The sequence below is a fragment of the Nematolebias whitei genome, chromosome 16 (genome assembly GCF_014905685.2).
Source record: "Nematolebias whitei isolate Nwh7 chromosome 16, NemWhi1, whole genome shotgun sequence".
Lineage (NCBI taxonomy): Eukaryota > Metazoa > Chordata > Actinopteri > Cyprinodontiformes > Rivulidae > Nematolebias > Nematolebias whitei.
Window position 1 is genome coordinate 10,985,166 of NC_056513.1, and position 19,840 is coordinate 11,005,005.

The 19,840-nt window shown below is 37.8% G+C and overlaps 1 protein-coding gene across 1 annotated transcript in view; it reads right to left on the bottom strand.

Annotated features, from left to right (window-relative positions):
* Positions 1-5,383: 5,383 nt before the first annotated feature.
* Positions 5,384-19,840, bottom strand: part of gcgrb (glucagon receptor b) — a 23,906-nt gene continuing 9,449 nt past the window's right edge. The window contains exons 8-13 of the mRNA XM_037690182.1: positions 16,211-16,271; positions 16,017-16,086; positions 9,872-9,960; positions 9,414-9,558; positions 7,443-7,484; positions 5,384-5,946 (exon numbers count right to left, since the gene is read on the bottom strand). Of these exons, the coding sequence (XP_037546110.1) occupies positions 5,539-5,946; positions 7,443-7,484; positions 9,414-9,558; positions 9,872-9,960; positions 16,017-16,086; positions 16,211-16,271 (815 nt within the window). The 3' untranslated portion in view covers positions 5,384-5,538. The remainder of the gene's footprint in view (positions 5,947-7,442; positions 7,485-9,413; positions 9,559-9,871; positions 9,961-16,016; positions 16,087-16,210; positions 16,272-19,840) is intronic.

Here is a 19,840-nt window from a genome sequence, read left to right on the forward strand (position 1 = left end):
GTCCAATAAAATAAAATAAAAACATGTATCAATTAAATGATAAAAAGGAACCGAGTTGTTAACAACTACAATAGTTGGACTCCGGGGAATTCTCTTGGTCAGAATTGTTTGTATTTCAGTGATAGTCGCATCGAGATAAAAGGATCAAATAAAATACAGGAACACAGTTTTAATCTTAGACAACCCCAACATTTCTTATTTATAGCAGGTGTGGAGAACGTGGACTGAGCAAACCTCAAGAACAGTTTGAAGCTTTGTTTTAAGGAGACTAGGGGGATTTACATCCCACACTGAGAAACTACCACTGACAGATGAGATGTTTAACATTTAGGATCTTATTCCACTGTAATGTAATTATGATTTGTGAAGGAACTGAGCAGACATTCATCTAAATGTTATGCAATCATAATATTACTGCAGAAGACCAAAGTCAAAGAACGCGATGACGAACCAGATTTATTGAGCGGTCCTCTTAACCTGCCAGACTCTTGGCTGTTGAGTTTCACAAAAAAAATAATAAATCACCGGACGCTCTAGTCCATGAGACCCCCACCCCACAAACTACAGGACACAAAGGATTCTTGGGTAATGTTCTGGTTTTTGATGCCACAGTTTACCCACTTTTCTCTTACTGGTTTGAGCTCTTTCACTAATTGTGATATAGTTTTATCTTATTTTGGCTACTTATTGCATCACACTGCCTTCATGGTTGTACATAAATGCACATTGGTAGTGTGTTGATTTGACTATGGTTATGTTAGATTATATCTTTATCACACTTTTTTTTAAACAATACAAACAATTTGTGTGCTGATGGGAGTTTAAAATATCTGGAATATAAATGTGGTGCATTTAATACAAACTGTCAGCAACGACTGTGGCTGAGTGGTTAGAGCAGTCGTCCTCCAGTTCAAGAGTTGGAGGTTCAATTCCACCTTCAGTCACATGCCCAAGTGTCCCTGGGCAAGACACTGAACCCCTCATTGCCTCTGATATGAATGTGATAAAGAACTGATTATTCTTTGTATAGATCCAGTAGAGTGCTGTTTGAATGGGTAAATGAGGACACAGATTGTAAAGTAAAGTGCTTTGAGTATCTTGATAAGATGGAAAACCACTATATAAGTACAGTTCATTTACCATTATAATCAGTAAGTATTGTGATTTAATTTCATCATAGTTTTACATTCAAATATTTGTTGATTTTAATGTTTTGCATCTAATTTATGTATTTTATTAAGCGTCTTTTCAATAATTTGACAATTAATCAGGAACGTTTACAAAGTACTCCATTAATAAACTAGTAAGTTTAATAAAGATGAGGAAAAAAACTTGTTTGTTGTCCAAATTTTTCATTTTTAAGGTGTGTGTTGTTGCTAACTCATATCACATTCTGTCAGCCATAAATTTACAGTTATGAATGATACATTTTACAGTTTTTGTATTGTGTAATAATCTCATACTCAGAGTATCTCGAGTAACACGGTTGAACGCCTTCTCCTAGTCTACAAAACACATGTAGACTGGATGAAAAAACTTCCATGACCCCACGAGGACCCTAGTGAGGGTAAAGAGCTGGACCAGTGTAAAAACGGCCAGGACAGAACCCGCAATGTGTAATGCAGTGTAATAATCTTGAATAACTTAAAATGTTATCTAAATCCACATTTGAGATCAGAGGCTTTAGAAAGCTGTAAATGAGACTGGTTTAGAATGCAGAGCATGTATTTATTTATTTATTTATAATTTTTTTTATGGTGAGCCTGTCCAAACCTTTTGTGTCTGATGTATTTTGCTGCATGCAGAGTCATCCGCACAGGTTGTGGAAGTCAGGTGATTCCCTGGAGTAGCTCTATGAGGCATTTTGAGTTAATCTCGTATTCTCGGCCAACTTCATCCGTCCACGCAGCTGGCTGCCTCTAGGGGGTTACATTCTCTGCTTTATGGAAACGCACAGAAGGGCGGAGAGGCATTTTCCGAGAGTTTTCAGGATCAATCACACACAAAAACACACATAATTGGTCATATGTGTATGACTAATGCATAATTTATCAGCGTGTAAGTTATTACCTTCTTCACAACAACACGCACATGAATCATAATAATTTCATGCTGCAGTGATCTTCAGAGAAAACTCACCTAATATTCAGTCAACTGATTGGCCTTGCACACAATCATTATGAACTAAAGAGGCATTATTTGCATGTGTGTGTGTGTGTGTGTGCAGAGAATAATGTATCTGCTCTGCTGTTATTAAGTTGAAACACAAATCTTAGAAGATTTTTTTTTATCAATTCTCAACATGTCATTTTTAAGATGACATCTATTTTACTTTAAAATGACTAATTTGAAATCCAAACCCGTCAGTGTGCAGAGGAATGACTATTTAAAAAGCTGTACATACAGACCTTTTCTTTGCTGTTAATTAATTTTAATTGGATCCACAGAGACATGAGACAACCGGCTTTCAAACAGAACGTCACTTTTCTCACTAACGTCATGTTCATCAGACTCCTCCAACTTGAAGATTTTCAATTTATAACAGAATCTTTTCAATTAAGCTTATTTTCAGTAACAAGGAGGTTTTTTTTTATTTTCCTCAAAATAATATTTTTACTGTTTCAGATTTGGGACCAGCTTCACCGCCAGCAACAATACAGAATGACCACCTTTATAGTTTTTTAGAACGTTTTTTTTTTTTTTTCCCCAGTACATATTTACAATGTATCACATTTGAAGATTTAAGATATGAATTTCCATTCTTGTTCAGAAATTCACTTTGCAGTTTCTCCATGAAAATCCATGTCCGTTTCAGTTCAGTTCATGACTCACAAAATAAAATAAAAAATGGTTCTAAAAGGGAGTGGTGGTGCAAAGGTTGGAGAAGGTGGGTCTGTGAAAGGAAATGTGGGTGGGAAAGGTGAAGCACCCACACCTGCCTCCACCCTCGTTTACCTCACTCTGGACCCTTGAGCAAGGCTCTTAACCCCCACCATCTGCTCCCCTGGGCGCCCTAGATAGCAGCTCTCTGCTCCACACAGAGGGCTGTGGTAGCTCAAGAAGGGCGTCCAGCATAAAAATAATTGTCAAGTCTTCTTGTAACAGTTCGCTGTGAGCAGCCGAAAGACGAAAAAAAAATACTATTCACTTTTTTTCTCGTTTTTTTGGTCATGAAAACTTGAACTCAATCTGCAAATGATAATAACGAGTCTATCATTTTGGGTCTTTTTTTTATAACTAAACACATTATTATTATTAATAATAATTATTATTATAATTATAAGTTATGTATTGTCATCATTGTATATTCCCCTACAATGGCTAAATTGGCTATCTGCATTTAACCCATCCACCCCCAGGTGGAGCAGTGGGCAACAATTTGAAGCACCCAGGGAGCAATTGGGGATAGGGTGTCCTGCTCAGAGACACCACGAGATGTGCAATGGCTGGGGATCGAGCCTGGGACTTTTGGGTCCCGGGTTGGCTGCCTTGCCTCTACCCCATCATCCTTCTCTGAAAAATGTTTTTAGCGAACGGTGTAACTTGTTCTTTTCTGCTCATCATAGGGATGTCCCAAGTCAAGTATCAGATCATGGTCCTGATCAAGGCCCTTTTCATTGGTCGGCATCGGAGTAGCTGCAACACTCAGCTCCAGATCTCTGTTGTTTCTATTTATGGTTATCCATCAGCTTCACCCGAGGTGTAAAGCGTTGTGACGTAACAATGTTCACTCAGGTCATCTGAACGGTTTCTTTTTTGTATATTGAGACGTTTCGTCCTCCATCCAAAGGACTTCTTCAATCTGTGGAGCCACCAACAAATTGAGTCCCACAAACAGCTCGCTCCCATAATGAACAAAAAAACAAAAGTTTGCTGGTGATAAGATGGCCTCCGGGGGCCGCCCTCTCCTGTCAACTCCTCTGAGGCAGCCATGCCAAAGTGGTTCAGCAAAAAAAGAAACCGTCCAGATGACCTGACTGAACATTGTTGGATTTTTACCTGGATTATTAACTTTGGTACTGTGACGTAACATGCCAACATATGGAAGTATTTTAAAATTATAAACGAATGCAGTCTGTATACTTGAATCATTCAGTATATAATTTGGGCATAAAATCAAAATTAGACATAAAAACCAAACACTTGAAGTTCATCCAGCTAACTCTTAAAGCTCCGCCAGCAACTTACTAGAATGGAGTCAAGTTTCCAGCAGTAAAACAAAAAGGGATCACAGAACAGATGACTGATACCCAAACGATTGCTCCATTGGAGAAAAAAGTTTATTTTTTGATGCCAAAGCCACGTACATCCTTCCATCCCGACACTACATAACTATCACAGGGCTGTTTAAAACGGGTCACCATCACCTGCGGGGTATCTTAGAAGATGCACTATTGGCTCCATCACCTCATGAGTATTTGCCTGATGCCACATCTTAGCCTGTTGGTCAGAGTCATCAGTTGATCATCAAAGATATTGCGCTGCATGCACAAAAACCTTAACCATTTTTAAAATGTACTTTTCCTTTTTGTACCGTATGCGCAAGCGGGGGAAAAAATACGAGGACTTTTCTTCCCTGTTTCACTCTGCTAGTCTGTGCTGTAAAAACATACAAGTACAACTTTGACTGGTGATGGGGACAAAAAAAAATCTGGTTTGGGACATCCCTTGAGTGTATTGCATGTCATGATCAATTATAAAAACAAAACAATGAAAAAACAGTTTGCTGGTTTATGGAAATTGATTTAACCCAAATAAATTAAATTCATTGTTTTCCCATTAGGACAGAATTTTTGTATGGATCGTTATTTGGTATTTGGATGAGTAAACTATAAATTAATCTCTTGGGATAAAGTATAAGTACAATGACTATTGCATGTACTATATAATAACCTGAATATCTTTACCTGTTTCTCTCCACTCACATTTTTAGAAACATGTTTAAAAGCAGATAGAAGCACGATGTTAGTAGAAAACTATAGTCAAGCCTTGAAGAAATGGATTTAATGCAAAACAGAAACCATGTAAAATCTGTAATATATTAATCTTTTGGCAATGGTTATTTTAAACCACATTTATTTAAGCATAACACATTTTTTTTTAGATGAAAGCACCCATCATCATTGAGGCTGCTGCAGATTGGCTAACATTTACTCTCAACATCAGGCGCGTCAATTCATTCGTCGGTCCTGCTGTTCTGTAACCTCCGAAGACAAAAGATGAAGAGTCATGCATGCTGTAGTTCTGTCTCATAAAACCAATAAGTACCATAAATGAGCACCCACTGCTGCAAACAGACACACAACCCAAGCATTTCACAGGTTTGGCGATGATTTTGTCAGTCCACTTTATAATACACATCCAGCACTCTTCCTCTGGAAAACCAATGAAGCTGGTTCTTAATATTCTTGGAATCATTCCTAAAATTTCAAGTCTCCTAAAACAAAGAAATATCATTTTGAACATGATGGCTGTATTGCTGATGTGCGGTTTAAGCTGATCTTTAAATGTTGCAGTGCATTGTGATGAAGAGTCCATTCAGATGATGGTCTCCTCTCCTTCCTGCACGTACGAGCGGTACTGGACACGTTCCTCCATACAGAGATCCTCTGCCGCAGTGCTGCCTCGTTGAGGTCGTAAAGAGAACTGCAGGGTGTGTCTGTTCTTGGCAGCGCAGCCTTTCTCCGTTCCATTGCTGTACAGGACCACCAGTCTGCGGTTCTCTTTGGGGGTGGCAGAGCAGGACGGGTGGCAGTGGGCTTTGTTGAGGCGAGGTGAGTCACTGCTTGCGTCGCTCGCGTTGTTGTCATGGATGTCAGGTAGATTGCCGGTGGTGACGCTGCCGCTCTTAATGTGGGGCGTGTGGCTGTGGGTGTGGCGGTACTCCTCGTCGATGTCCTTTCCCAGTTTCCACCGCTTCCACTTTTTCAGCATCTCAGACTGCACCTGAGACGATGAACGAAAAGCAACAGGAAAACAGATCACAGTGATGAACACTAAACACGACTTAAAGCACTTTAATAATGGAGGAGTGTTGCCATGGACTGAATGTATCAGGCTCTGTGTTTTTTGTTGGTTATTCACCATCTTTGGTTTTGATGAAAGGGTTTTAATTATTGTGTTCAGTTTACCCTATGATGGACTTGCGACCTGTCCAGGGTGTCCCCCGCCTCTCGCACAGTAATAGCTGGGTATGGACACCAGTGACCCAAAAATGAAGAAGAGCATAAAAGATAACGGATGGATGTTTACTACAACCCACCTGTGTTTACTGTGTTTTTGTTCTGTTCCTGTAATTTCTGCTTTTCTGTTTCGACCCCTGCCCCACCCACTCACACCTCACCCTTGCTGTCTCTGTACATGTGTTTGTTACTTAAGTTCAATATTTTGTTTGTTTTTTTGTATTTTTACTTAGTTTGGCATTACCATATTTTTCCACTGTATAAGTCACACCTTTTTGCATAAATTAGCATGCCCTGCGACTTATACAGTGAAGTGACATATTGATGTTTTTTCCCATATTTATAACCCAATTTTTGGCTGAGATCTGATGATTTCATTCATTCTGACATGGAAAATATTGAACACTACCATTTTCAGCCGCTAGAGGGCGCTTGAGCAATATGGCAAGCCAAGTGTCTCAATAAAGGTAGAAGTGGCTATTAATGAGACACTTGGCTTGCCATACAGAGCAACTTTTGTTTTGCTCTGGAACTCCTGGAGCAAACGGCAAATCAGATGCATTTCGCCGCACTGCCCAGACGAAATGCATCTGATTTGACCATTAAAGTGCATTTATTAAGGAAAAGTTCAACTGAGACACACCTTTACTATAATGTCGAACAAACAAATAATTGTTTTTAAGTGTTAACCTTGTTAAATACTTGGAAAAGTCCTCCCGTGCACGCTCCCGCAGCTGCCATTTGGCAGCGAATTGATTTTTGGCACAACACTGGCCCACATTTCCAGATGATCAGCGGTGACGCATAATAGATATGGCGAAGCGATGTATTTATGTTTTTTTTCCACGTTATTACACATATTTGGACTGATGCAACTTATACAGCGGTGCGACATGTACAGCAAAAAGTACGGTACTCATTCAATTAGCCAGTCTTGCTCCACCCTTGTGTTGTTTCTCAACTAGTTTTGCAATTGGTTTTGCTTCTACATTAGCGTGTTCATTTAGCTGTAAACTGAATTGCCCTTTTTTATTTTTTTGAAGGTTTGCATTTGAATCTGTCTGCACCCTGGATTAAACCATGACATCATGAAAGAGTTAAATGTCACAGATGGCTATTGTTGTGTTTGTCCGAGATCAAAGCTCAAAAAGGGAAATAAAAGAAACATGTTGGCAAAAAAAATCTTAAATGTCAAAATCCATCCTGCGACGAACGTCAAGATTACATTTACTGTTTGGCACAAAAGCAAAACAAACTCACCTCTTTGTTGACAAAGCAGTACAAGATGGCAACGAGTAGGCCCTAAAATGAAAGTTGTATATTGAAGTTAAAAAAAGTTTCATCAACTTTGACAAATATCTAGATGTTAGCACAATAAAACACATAACGGTATTGATCATTTTACAGAAGCAACAGCGTTTTGGTCATTTTTTAGAGTTTTTTTTTTTTTTTACGGTTTCATTCAAACGCCTCTGGAGAAAGTGCCTCAAAAAGCCACCATGACTGAATATTTTACTGAAATTATTCATCAGATAAGTTTAGTTTATCAAAGTAGTTATGCTGTGCCTTACGAAGCTACAATATTTTTTTTACAAAATGTCATATTGTCATTACAACTGTGCACAAACTGCACTAATGATATTGAAAACACCAGCAGTGGAGGAAAGCAGATGAATTAGTCATTTTCTGCATTTTCTTGAATCAGTGCGAGTTTAATAATTACATTTTTCTGATCAATTGATGGAACAAAAATGTTTTATTCACCTAAGGACAGTTTCATTGTTTAGTCACATGACACTGCCACACAAATCTGCAAGTCCTCATTTACTTTTCTCATCTATTGTTGTTGTATAATAAATAGTACTTCTACTGCTAATAAAAAATATCATATAGTGCATTGTGCTATCACCGTGGAAATAAAATAATAAAAACACTGCAGTAAAATTGCTGTTAGCGTACAGAACATTTTCTTTCATTCATGTGCATCAGATTGTCTGACAATGACTGCTTACCACTAATCAATGTAGGTAAAATTAAATACAATTTGCTAAATTAAATTTGCTTGTGTCTTGGTGTCTAATAATAATGTTTCCATATTTATATTATATTGTTCATCCAGCTTCATTATAGTCCAGTCTAGACTTTAAGAATTTTGAGAAGTGAGATTTTCTGCTGCTTCTATAATATTTTTCTTTTTTTGAATGTGGAAAATTGAGACATTTTAAAAAACGAGTTTCAAAGTAAGGGTAAAAACATTCTTTATTCAATGTCTCCGTGTAGACGGGGGATACAGAGCTTATCAGAAACAGTACCGTTCACACATCTGCTCTATTAGTCATGCCCTCGAAACAACTACAACAATGGAGCAGTGTTTCCTTTTTGTCTATGCCTGTCTTGATTTATTCTAATATTGACAACATTAAATTAACCACGTGCTGTAAACTATTGATTATTTAAATTGTAATTGTAATTGCGGATATTCTTGCCAACTAGTGGTGCAGGACTGATTGTATTTAAATGTTTTTTGTATAATCTTTTGGAATTATTTTTCTTAAATAAAAGCCAAAAAAAAATAATATATGGTAGTGTAAAAAAAAAAAAAAAGAATCAACAATTAAACTGTGTAGTTTGTGTACAGGAAGTGATCAAGTCAAGTCAAATTAATTTATAAAGCACATTTAAGACGACACCTGTTACCAAAGTGCTTAACAATAAGATCAAGGCAGTAATTTAAAAAAAAAGAAGAAGAAGTAATTAATAGCACCAAAAATATAAACATAAAAACACAAAAACAATGACAAACGAAATGACTTATTCCTTGAAATTCCTAATTTTCCAGCGTCTAGACAGTTCTATGTTTTAGAACTAGACATTTAGTTTTCCTTGTGCAGTGAGGTGAATCACTCATTGCAGGACATATGTGTATATTTAAAAGGAGGCGTGTCAGGGGAGGTGTCTCATGTGTGCTCAGCTCCATGTTTGTCAGGATGTATGAGAGAAAGGAGCACAGAATCATGCTTGTGCATGGTTTAATGAATCTCAGATTTTCTTAGCATCATTTTTCCAACTTGGTCCCTACGCCATCTTTCATTATGATAGCAGTGCAATTATAAGATGTTTGATTTACATCTGAAGCTTTACTTGAAGCTGGATTCCAAAGAAGCAGCTAAATGATCAAGAAAAAATATAAATGCATATTTGTGAAGGTTTCTTATGACATTGAGCTCAGACCTGGAAGGAGTTGAATAGGAGGTCACAGAAGAGGCGAATGAGGCGAAGCATCGAGCCTTTAGGGACAGACTCATCAATGACGAAGGTGAAGAGGATGGCATGAATGCCGAGCAGAGGGATGAGAGTCAGCGTGGACTTTGCCAGTCTGGATCAGAGGAGAAAAAAGTAAAAAGTTTCAAAATGATAATAAAATTAAAAAAAGTCAGTCACTGAATACAAATATATACTGCCATACTTTATTCTTTAGATCCAATATCTGATCTATCAGCAGTGCAGCGTGTGAGACATTTTATATAACAAGAAATAAACTGCACACAAACACACAGCATGAGAAGCAACACAAGTTAGATGAATCAAAAGGTGTTTACATTTATTTCTTAATCGTTCATAAAAAAAAAACCAAAACACTTCGTACGATCTCCATGGCCACTTTTCTACACATCACTGGTTCCCCTCACCTGAATTTGTAGTCGGTGTATCTCATCTGATGAGCTCTGAGCTTAGACATCAAGATTTTAATTATCCTGATGAAGATGAAGAAGTTAATCTGGAAATAAAAGGAGAAAGACTTGTATTTAGAAAAACTAGAAAGTCCCTGGAGAAACTTTGATGGAGACTGCCACGTGGCAGCCATTTTAAAACTTTGATTGACAGTAATGTGTGTTGGGTTATCCCTCAGCTACCACTATACCAAGTTTCAGCTTAAAATAGCAAAATATCAATGAAGTTGATCTTTTTTTTCTTTTAAACTATGGTGGCCATCTTGAATTTGTTTTGATTCATTGTTATATTCATTATGTTTTATATTCATTATTAGGGAAGTGGTGGAGCAGAGATTAGAGAAGATGGGCCTGTGATTGGAAAGTCGCAGGTTCATCAACACAGACAACATCAAAATGTGGGTGGAAAAGGTAAAACACCCACACCTGCCTCCACCCTCATTTACCTCTGGGCCCTTGAACAAGGTCCTTAACCCCTATCGTCTCCTCCCAAACAGGTCTCTCTTGAAAATGTGTTCTCATGACTCAATGAGACCAATGTATGTATGTATGTATGTATGTATGTATGTATGTATGTATGTATGTATGTATGTATGTATGTATGTATGTATGTATGTATGTATGTATGTATGTATGTATGTATGTTTGTATGTATGTTTGTATGTATGTATGTATATATGTATGCATGTATGTATGTATGTATGTATGTATGTATGTATGTATGTATGTATGTATGTATGTATGTATATAAGTGGCAGATTTACATTATTTTTCCTTTTTAGCTCAGGTGGCCATCTTGGATATTTGATTTGCAACCCAAGACTATGAAAAAAACCTAATAAAAATGGCATCTTTGTTTGCAAATTACGTTGTATTTTATAATTGTAACTTGAAATGCCAATAAAAGTCATGACACACATCATGGTGCCAAGCCAGTCATTTTGATACAACTTTTGTGGAAGAACACTTTGTGGTTCAGACCACATTAAAGTTGATGGAAGAATAAGATATAAAGTTAAGAAACCCTTGTCAGGTGGATAATAATAGGTGGTTACCTTATAGGAAGTCCCCAATTAAGGCTAATTTGTGGGTTCTAATACATCCAAAACCAAGTAGTACAAGTACTCTTTACCCCCCCCCCCCCCCCCCCCACACACACACACACACACACACAGAGCATGATCTAATACAGACCCCTCTCAGATGACAGCACATATTATTCATTACAGCACTCAGGTTATTGGAGCTCCATGTTTGGTCAAGTGTAAATGTTGTCATCACAGATGTGTTGGTGTGAATGGGAGTGTTTGGACTCACTCACACACAGTAAGCTTCCTAATCGAGTTAGAATTATTGTTAGCTCACGTAAGACTTCAAGTCTGTTTAGAATTGTGTAACAATTGTGTTTTTGCGATTAAAGTGAAAGGTTATTTCCATGCAGACTGCACAAGTTACACCCCTGAGGAAATGTATGCATATTGCTGGACGTAGGCATGCATTTCCATATTTGTGTGTGCATACATGTGTGCTTTTGAATAAGGTGGAAAAGGTTCTGCAGTTAATGTGCACTTCTGATTTTTAAGCATATTCATCTTTAATGTTTGTCTCGACAGAAACAAGCAAAAAAAATATCCAGGAAGAAATTCCTCAGCTCACTTTGGCTGTGACTGAAACGTTTGAACTAACACAACGTGGCCACCGTTTAATAGGACAGCCTGGTGTTTTGGTGCACCGCCACGTTCTACATGTGCACCGAATGTTCACAGTCAGGTGTTGCATAAACAAATCTAACAAAATATGATGGAATACATGCATGAATGTGAGAACATGCACCACATAATGTAACTGGTTCTTTGCTAAGAAAATTCAACTGTCATCATCTGTCTCCAAATAGCTGACAAAATGTATTTACACGTAACTGTTGCACATTTGGTTGCACTGTATATTTTTTACACAACTGTAGCTGCAACAACACTGGAACATTCAATATTATAGATTCATATAACTAATTATTTCTGCACAGAACAGCTGGTCTAAGAGTTGTAGTGTTTGATTGCAAATAAATAAAACAAGCCACACCACATTATACTGTTTGAAAAGCTGCTTCATATAATTGCTTAAAACTGATTCACATTTAGACTTTTATAGTTTAGAACTACTTTTTTGACAATAAAGCCAATATAAAATGCTGTATTTAATGTTATGTTGAGCATTTTAAAGGTAAATTGTGTTCATATTTTGCAAACTGGGAGTAAGAAAGGAACATCGACCCAAACGTAACTGCAGAGTAAACTTTTTGTTCCTTCTGTAATGACAAGGAACAACATTTTGAAATCAGATTGTAGAAAGATGCAGCACGGTGGCACAGTTGGTAGAGCTGCCACCTCTCAGCTAGAAGGTTGCCCCGGTTCAAATCCCGGCCAGGGGGCTGTAGCAATATTTCTGGGTGGAGTTTTCTCGTTTGTCTCTATGTGGCTCTGTGATGGACTGGAGACCTGTCCAGGGTAGAGGTGCACTCGGGTCCAAATAATCCGAACCGACCCAGCCCCAGCCCGCAGCCATCATCTCCGAACCCCACCCGATCCAACGAATTAACAGTAATTACAGGTCTAAACCTGAAAAAAAACCACAACATTTTTAATTAAGCTTTTATTGCTTATACCACCGACTATTATAGTTGGCAGACGCGTGCGGCTGAGTAAAGGGGGCAGAAGATCAGAGCTGAAGAGCCATCAAAGTGCATTAAATGCTTCCCCTGCTTCTGCCTGTACTGAAACCTGCTCTGACGTGTCGGATCTTTTGGGATCTCACCTGTTTGGGTCGTCGGCCGCGCGCGTCCGCTGAATGCAGCGGCTGAACGAACGTCCATTTGGTCTGATGGATTGTTGGCAGTAATCCATCTGAAGCATAACGGAACTTTTTACGTCTTTCAGCCGGCCGGTCAGCGTGCGGTGAAATGGCCACGTGCGGCAGGCGTTGTATGGCAAGCCATGTTTGCATATAATTGGATCGTCAGCCGCACACATCCCTAGTGCAATAAAAAGCCCGACACCGACCCGGCCCACACATTAAGCACATTATTATGGCCCGGCCCGGACTGAATCTGGGTTGGGCGGGGCCGGGCTCCGGGTTCGGGTTAGAAATGGCTGCTCTAACGTATGGATGTATTTTAGAATGAATGTGTCACATAGAGAGGGGACTTCTTCATTTGAAGGAATGTTTGTATAATTGTATAGTTTTAATTCACATTTTTGTAGGAATTCCCCCCCCCCCCCCCCCCCCCTATCTCAGACACAGGAGAAGATGAGCCACTTCATGTTAGAGATGTCAAGATAATTATGTGCATTTTCAACAAAATGGAAATATCACAATTGTGAGCTGCATATGCTAGCATTAGCCTAGATTACCCTGCTGTGCCAGCTCAGACTGCAATGCATTATGGTCTCCTGTGCACTATTTTTACTAAACCATATGATGAGTTTATAGGGCATTATATAGTGGATAAAAAAATGACAGTTCAAATTTTGAACATCCATCCATTATCTTTATCTGCTTCCCTTTTGGGTCGAGGAGGTCACTGATGCCCATGTCCAGCCATCACTGTGCAAGAGGCGGGGGACACCCTGGACATGTCTCCAGTCCATTGCAGGGACACATAAGAGACAAACAACCATTCATTCTCTCACTCTCACCTAGGGACAATTTACAGTTACCAATCAGCCAATCAGTTACCAACCCACGCATGCACAAAGAGAACACGCAAACTCCACCCAGAACGGGATTTGAACTGGCGACCTTCTCACTGAGAGGCAACAGCTCTACCAGCTGTGCCACCGTGTCGCTCATTTTGAACATCTCTACAAAAAGTCAGACTCACTACATAGAGCACTTTTTAGAGTGAATGAGTGCACAATCCCAACGCAGCCTATGTGTGTGTTTGCAAAAGTGTGACACAGGAATGCACTGCACCAAACTCTGTATCATGAGTTAGTTGGTTAGCCACATACAGTATGTGTGAATTTATTACCTTTCATATTAGGTTTTTTGAGTTCCGATTTGTTTGACTGTATTTAAGCAGTGAGCCTGTAAAAATCAAAATAGGATTGAACAGCTTTTTGGAGATTTCACCGTTATTTAACCAGGCATGAACACTAAGAACAAACTCTTATTTACAGTGCTGTCCTGGCAAGCACCAACAGATACTTGCAGGGTCAAGGGAGGGGAACTAAGGCAAAACCAGGAAATGTAAAAGTCAATAACAAGCAAAGAAACACAAATGACATTAACAAAAGTTCATTGTCAAATTCAAACAACAACAATGTGCACAACCGTGTAGATTACTGAGGAGCATTGCACCACCAATTCCCTTTGTGGGTCACACAACTGACGGTTTCTTTGTGTTAATGTGAAATTCTACAGACTAGTCTAAAGGTTGTTTTTCACATGTTTTAAATTTTTTTTTTATGTGACACCATTTTTGGCTGTAACACGTCGTAAATAGATTTGAAAAGTCTTTTAAAATACCGAATATTTTCTTTATGGATTTAATCAGAAATGCATTTTTAAGTGTAATTTATGAGAAGATTCTATATTTTAAGCTTTAAGAGAGAACTGGCAATAGGTCCAGTTTGGTTCCTGCTTTAGAATATCAGCACTGGTTCTAAATGTGAAGATGTTGTTTTGCATTGTGGGATTTTATTTCTTTATTGCATGAATATTTATGAAGCATTCACGCTATTGTTCTTCCGTACATTTTTAAGCGAGATTCTCATCCCGCAGTTTTCAAGCTATTTCAACAAATCCTAAATCAAAACGTTCAGCTCTTTCAGGACACTCCTGCTATGACTTTGGTATTGGTGCAACTTTAGCTTTTTGAGATATTTAGCCTTTTCGGCCATTTTTTTTTTTCTCATAGAAAATAAATTGAGCTCATTTTACATCCTTCAGATCTTTAGATCTGTTTGCAAACTTTTACTCTTTCTTTCACTTTTTGTTCTGGTTCAGCTTCGATCAGCTTCCTTATGCAAATTTAAACTTTTTCAGCTACATTCAGCTGTTGTTTTTAGCTGTTTTGTGCTCCTTTCAGATTATTTCAGCTAACCACAGCATTTTTGGCTTATTCTTACTTCTTTCTGCTAATTTCAGCTTGTTATGCTCCTTTCAGCTTATTTCTGCAAGTTTCAGCCTTTTCTACTATTTCAGCTACTATTTAACAGTTTTATGCTAATTTGAACTTTTTCAGATAATTCCACATTTTTTGCACTCATTTCAACTTTTTGCTTTCTAATTCAGCAAAACTGTGCTCTCTCAACTTCCTTCTGGTAATGTATGCTTCTTTCTGCTATTTTAGCTACTTTTCAGCTCTTTATTGCTAAGTTTAGCTATTTTCAGATAATTTCCACTTTTTTGTGCTTATTTCTGCTTCTTTCGGCCTAAGTGGGCAAAAATGTTCTTTCTGCTTTCTTCTGATAATTTAAGCTTGTTCTACCTTTTAAGCTACCTTTATTAGCATTTTTAGTTCATTTCTGCCGTTTTCAGATAAACTTAAGTTTTTAATGGTAATTTCTGCTACTTTAAGCCTGATTAATTTCTTTCTGCTAATTTCAGCTTGTTATGCTCCTTTTAGCCTATTTCTTTTTGTTTCAGTTATTTCTGCTATTTCAGCTACTATTTAGATGTTTTAATGTTAAATTTAGCTTTTTCAGCCAATTCCACATTTCAGCTCTTTCGACTTTATTTAGCTGCTTTCCAAAATTTAGTGCTAATTTCTGCTTATTTAAACCTATTTCAGCAAGTATGCGTTATTCTGCTTTCTTCTGCTTGTTCTTCCATTTCAGCTACTTTGCAGCATGTTTTTTTAGCTAATTTCAGCTATTTCTCAGCAAGTTCTTCTGCAACAAGCATTCACACTGCATTTTCACAGGAAATTAATTTCTCCAGTGTTTTTTTTTTTTGCTGACTGCGTTTCTTAAAAATGAAAACCATTTAATTATATTGTTAAAAAATAGTTTTACAACATTCTTTACCAATAGTTACTTGTAGGCTAAACTTGCAAAGGAAATGAAGTCGAAACAGAGCGACAGATTGACTCGTACTGTCTTACCAGATAAGCAAACAGTATAGGGGAGCGGATAATCCACCAATATCCCATGTTAATATTCCTCTCCCAGCACCTAAACACACACACAGATATTACAATGCAGTTCACTGAGATTCTGCACAGTGAGCGTAAATATATTCATCATCTGAAACGAGAACATCTGTTCCTAAAATATCTTTAATGTCACTCGTACTCACTCTTCGTTCTCGTACAGGTTTTTCACTGTGATCCATGGCAACACAAATATGAGAGGTGCACCTGAAAACAACAGAGGTCTGCGATTATTACCGTGCCATTGGCAGCTCATCCATACCAAAATATAACTCATGTTTGTTCTTGAGCAAGGTTTTATTGCAGTTTTGCAGCAATATACCAGTTTTATTATGATAAAATAACGATTCAAGGCAAAAATATTTTTCACCCATTCAATATCTCTGTCTAATTGTGAGTTTGAACCATTATAAACCTTGTCTCTTTGTCGTTTATGAGGCTAAAATGGCTCAAAAGTATAAGCGGCATGATAATTAGAAGCGATAGCGAGATTTTCAGCTTCTTTATATCAATAATCATTCAAACTGTAACTTATAAATAACAGCTTTAAAACATAATCTGAGCTTTATAGAAATGATCCTACAACAAAATACTAAGTATGTTGTGATCTCCATCCAATAAATCCTAAACAATAACCTATTTATTCTGGGATTTTCAGTGCTTTTTATATTCTGTGAACGTAAAAAGGTCATACTTAATTTTACTTTGTATCAGAACCATGTTTAATGGGTCTAGTGCTTTTAATTTGCTGTGCATTTAAACATATAAAATATATAAATATTTGGGTGTATTGAGACCTTTGTTAATAATACATTGAATTTCAGCTGAAAACAAATAAATAAATCTGTTTATGTTTAATCTACTGTACAGAACTAATATAACTATTCAGTTAAACTGGGCAACATAATGTTCTTTGAAAACATAATAACAAACAACTCTGATACCGCCCGTGCTGGAAAATCAAATTATCCAAATGCTCATGCTGGTAGCACCTCGTTAAACCACAGGAACTTATCTAGCACCGAGCTGTGTGAGGGATTAGTTCAGACAGCTCTCTCCAGCCACCACTGGGAGTTACTGGTTGAACAACACTTGTAACGTAAAACCCGTGTCATGCTTGGTGAGTTTGTTTTTTGTTTTTTCCCATTTCTTATAATATCTTTTGATATTCTTCTTAATTTATGTTACTTGCTTGAGTTAAGACTGCTCAAACACCTTTTTGTTAATGAATGTATAAAAATTCTGAGTTTTCTCATAAAGTACCATATTTTTCTTTGTATAAGTTGCAGTTTTTTTGCATAATTTACATGCGCTGTGACTTACAAGCCGAAACGACATCTTTATGGATTTTTCCCATATTCATAAACCATTTTTTTGGCAGAGATATGACCGTTTTCATTCATTCTGGCTGGAAAAAAATGAGCAGTACCATTTTCAGCAGCAGAATAGTAACAAAAATACAGCATGCTGTTGTATCATGTAATATGTAAACATGGCTATAATGACAAATTCAAAAAAGTTCAAGACAAAAACAACTGGACTTTATTTATTATACTTTACTTTATACTTTATTGTTTTTTTTTCTTGAACTTATTTTTTTAATTTACCATGTCCTGATGACTGAGAATCTTCACCAGCTATTAATGACTCAGTCGGCCTGCCATACAATCCCAACCTTCATTTGGCTCATTGCTTGGAACCGTCAAAACAGCTGTACCGCCCCGGCGAAATGCAGCTAATTTGACCATTAAAGTGCATTTATTAAACAAATGATAGAGACAAAGACACACATTTGCTATAATTTCAAGCAAACAAATAATTGACTTTAAGTGTTAATCTTGTTAAATTCTTGTTAAAGTCCTCCTGTACACGCTCCCGCGGTCGCCATTTGGCAGCCCATCAATTTTTTTGGCACAACACTGGTCCACATTTCTGGGTTTGGTCCACATTTTTGGGCTGTCAGCGGTGACGCATAATAGAAGCGAAGTATACAGCGAAGCGACATATTATGGATTTTCCCACTTTATTAGACAAATATGGACTTATGCGACTTATAGGGCGGAGCAACAAGTACGCCAAGAAATAGGGAAACTTGTGACTTCCTCTGTGAGGCCTTTCTTCTGAGAACAGCTGAAATATTTAACATAATCGGAGCTCAGAGCTCGTCATCGTGATACAGATAACAGGAAAGTCTGGGTTTTGGTCACATCACTTTAAATAAGCAGTTTTTGAGCTTAAAGACACTTCCACAAATTAAAGACATAAATTTCAACGAGACATTGTTTGCATTAACGTTAACCCCTTTCAGTAAAAGTTGATTAATTCATCCTGTCCGAATATATTTATACAATAAAAAAGATTGGAAACAAAACAAGTCCCTGACATGACAAAGTGCCTCTGTCCTTGAACTCATTCTGCACTATATCACAACAGACGTTCTATAAATGACAGACGAAGACAGCTACAGTTTAATTTAAACAAACATAGAAGCCAGTCCTGTAAAGTTTCCCTGGTGGATTTCACAGAGCTGGCTATCTGGAATGATGTATTAAATATTAGCAGTGCAGAATTAGTGGTCCGTTAATGTAAGCAAGCTAAAAATATTAAAAGTATAAATAGTTAGTTGTGAGCACTTGTAGGCAGAAGGCTGGTGAAGATAGAGACAGGGCCAAACTGTGTATTTCTCAAAATATACAACCCTGGCAAATTCAATACTAATACTGAATTATAATAAGAGTACCTGAAATGTAAGTTGGGAAGAAATAAAATAAAACAAAAGTTTAGAATCTGTCAACTTGATGAGACAAATTAAAAATCATTCAAATACGTGATCATATGCTGCGTCGACTTCAACTGACACGTGACTGTCACATTAAAGGATAGTGTCCAATTCCCAAAAGACTCTTCAGCTCAAACTAGAGAAGCGGGGAATGAGCTAACAACTTATATCACCACTTATAGGAGTGGCTTTGGCTCAGTGGTTAAAGCAGTCGTCCTCCAAAGAGACAGAGGTTTGATTCCACCAATAAGCAGTCACATGTTCAAGTGTCCCACTGAACCCCCTCTGATGTGTCTCATCAGTGTATGAACACAATCTAAAAGCCCTGATTAGATACTACAGATTGTTTTATCAACATAGTCTTTGTACAGATGTGATAGAGTTTGGTGTGGATGGTTTACAAGGCAATGGTGAGACCAGCTATGTTGTATGGTCTAGAAACAGTGGCATGGACAAAAAGACAGGAGAAAGAACTGGAAGTGGCAGAAATGAAGATGTTGAGGTTCTTCCCAGGAGTAACAAGGATGGATACGATTAGGAATGAGATCATCAGAGGTACAGCACAGGTTGAACAACTGGAGAGGCCAGACTGAGATGGTTTGGACATGTCCAGAGGAAGGACAGTGGGGATATTGGTAGACGGATGTTAGAAATGCAGCTGCCAGGAAAAAGACAAAGAGGAGATATATGGATGCAGTTGAGAGGACATGGAGGTAGCTGGAGTGAGGACAGAGGATGCAAAGGACAGAGTGAGATGGAGGAGGATGACTCGCTGTGGAGACCACTGATGAAGGAAAAGCCAAAAGAAGAAGAGGTAGAGTTTGGTGTGGATGGGTAAATGAGGGCACAGATTGTGTTGCAATGCACTTTGAGTAGCCTGGTTGACTATGTAAGTATAGTCCATCCATCCATCCATCCATCCATCCATCCATCCATCCATCCATCCATCCATCCATCCATCCATCCATCCATCCATCCATCCATCCATCCATCCATC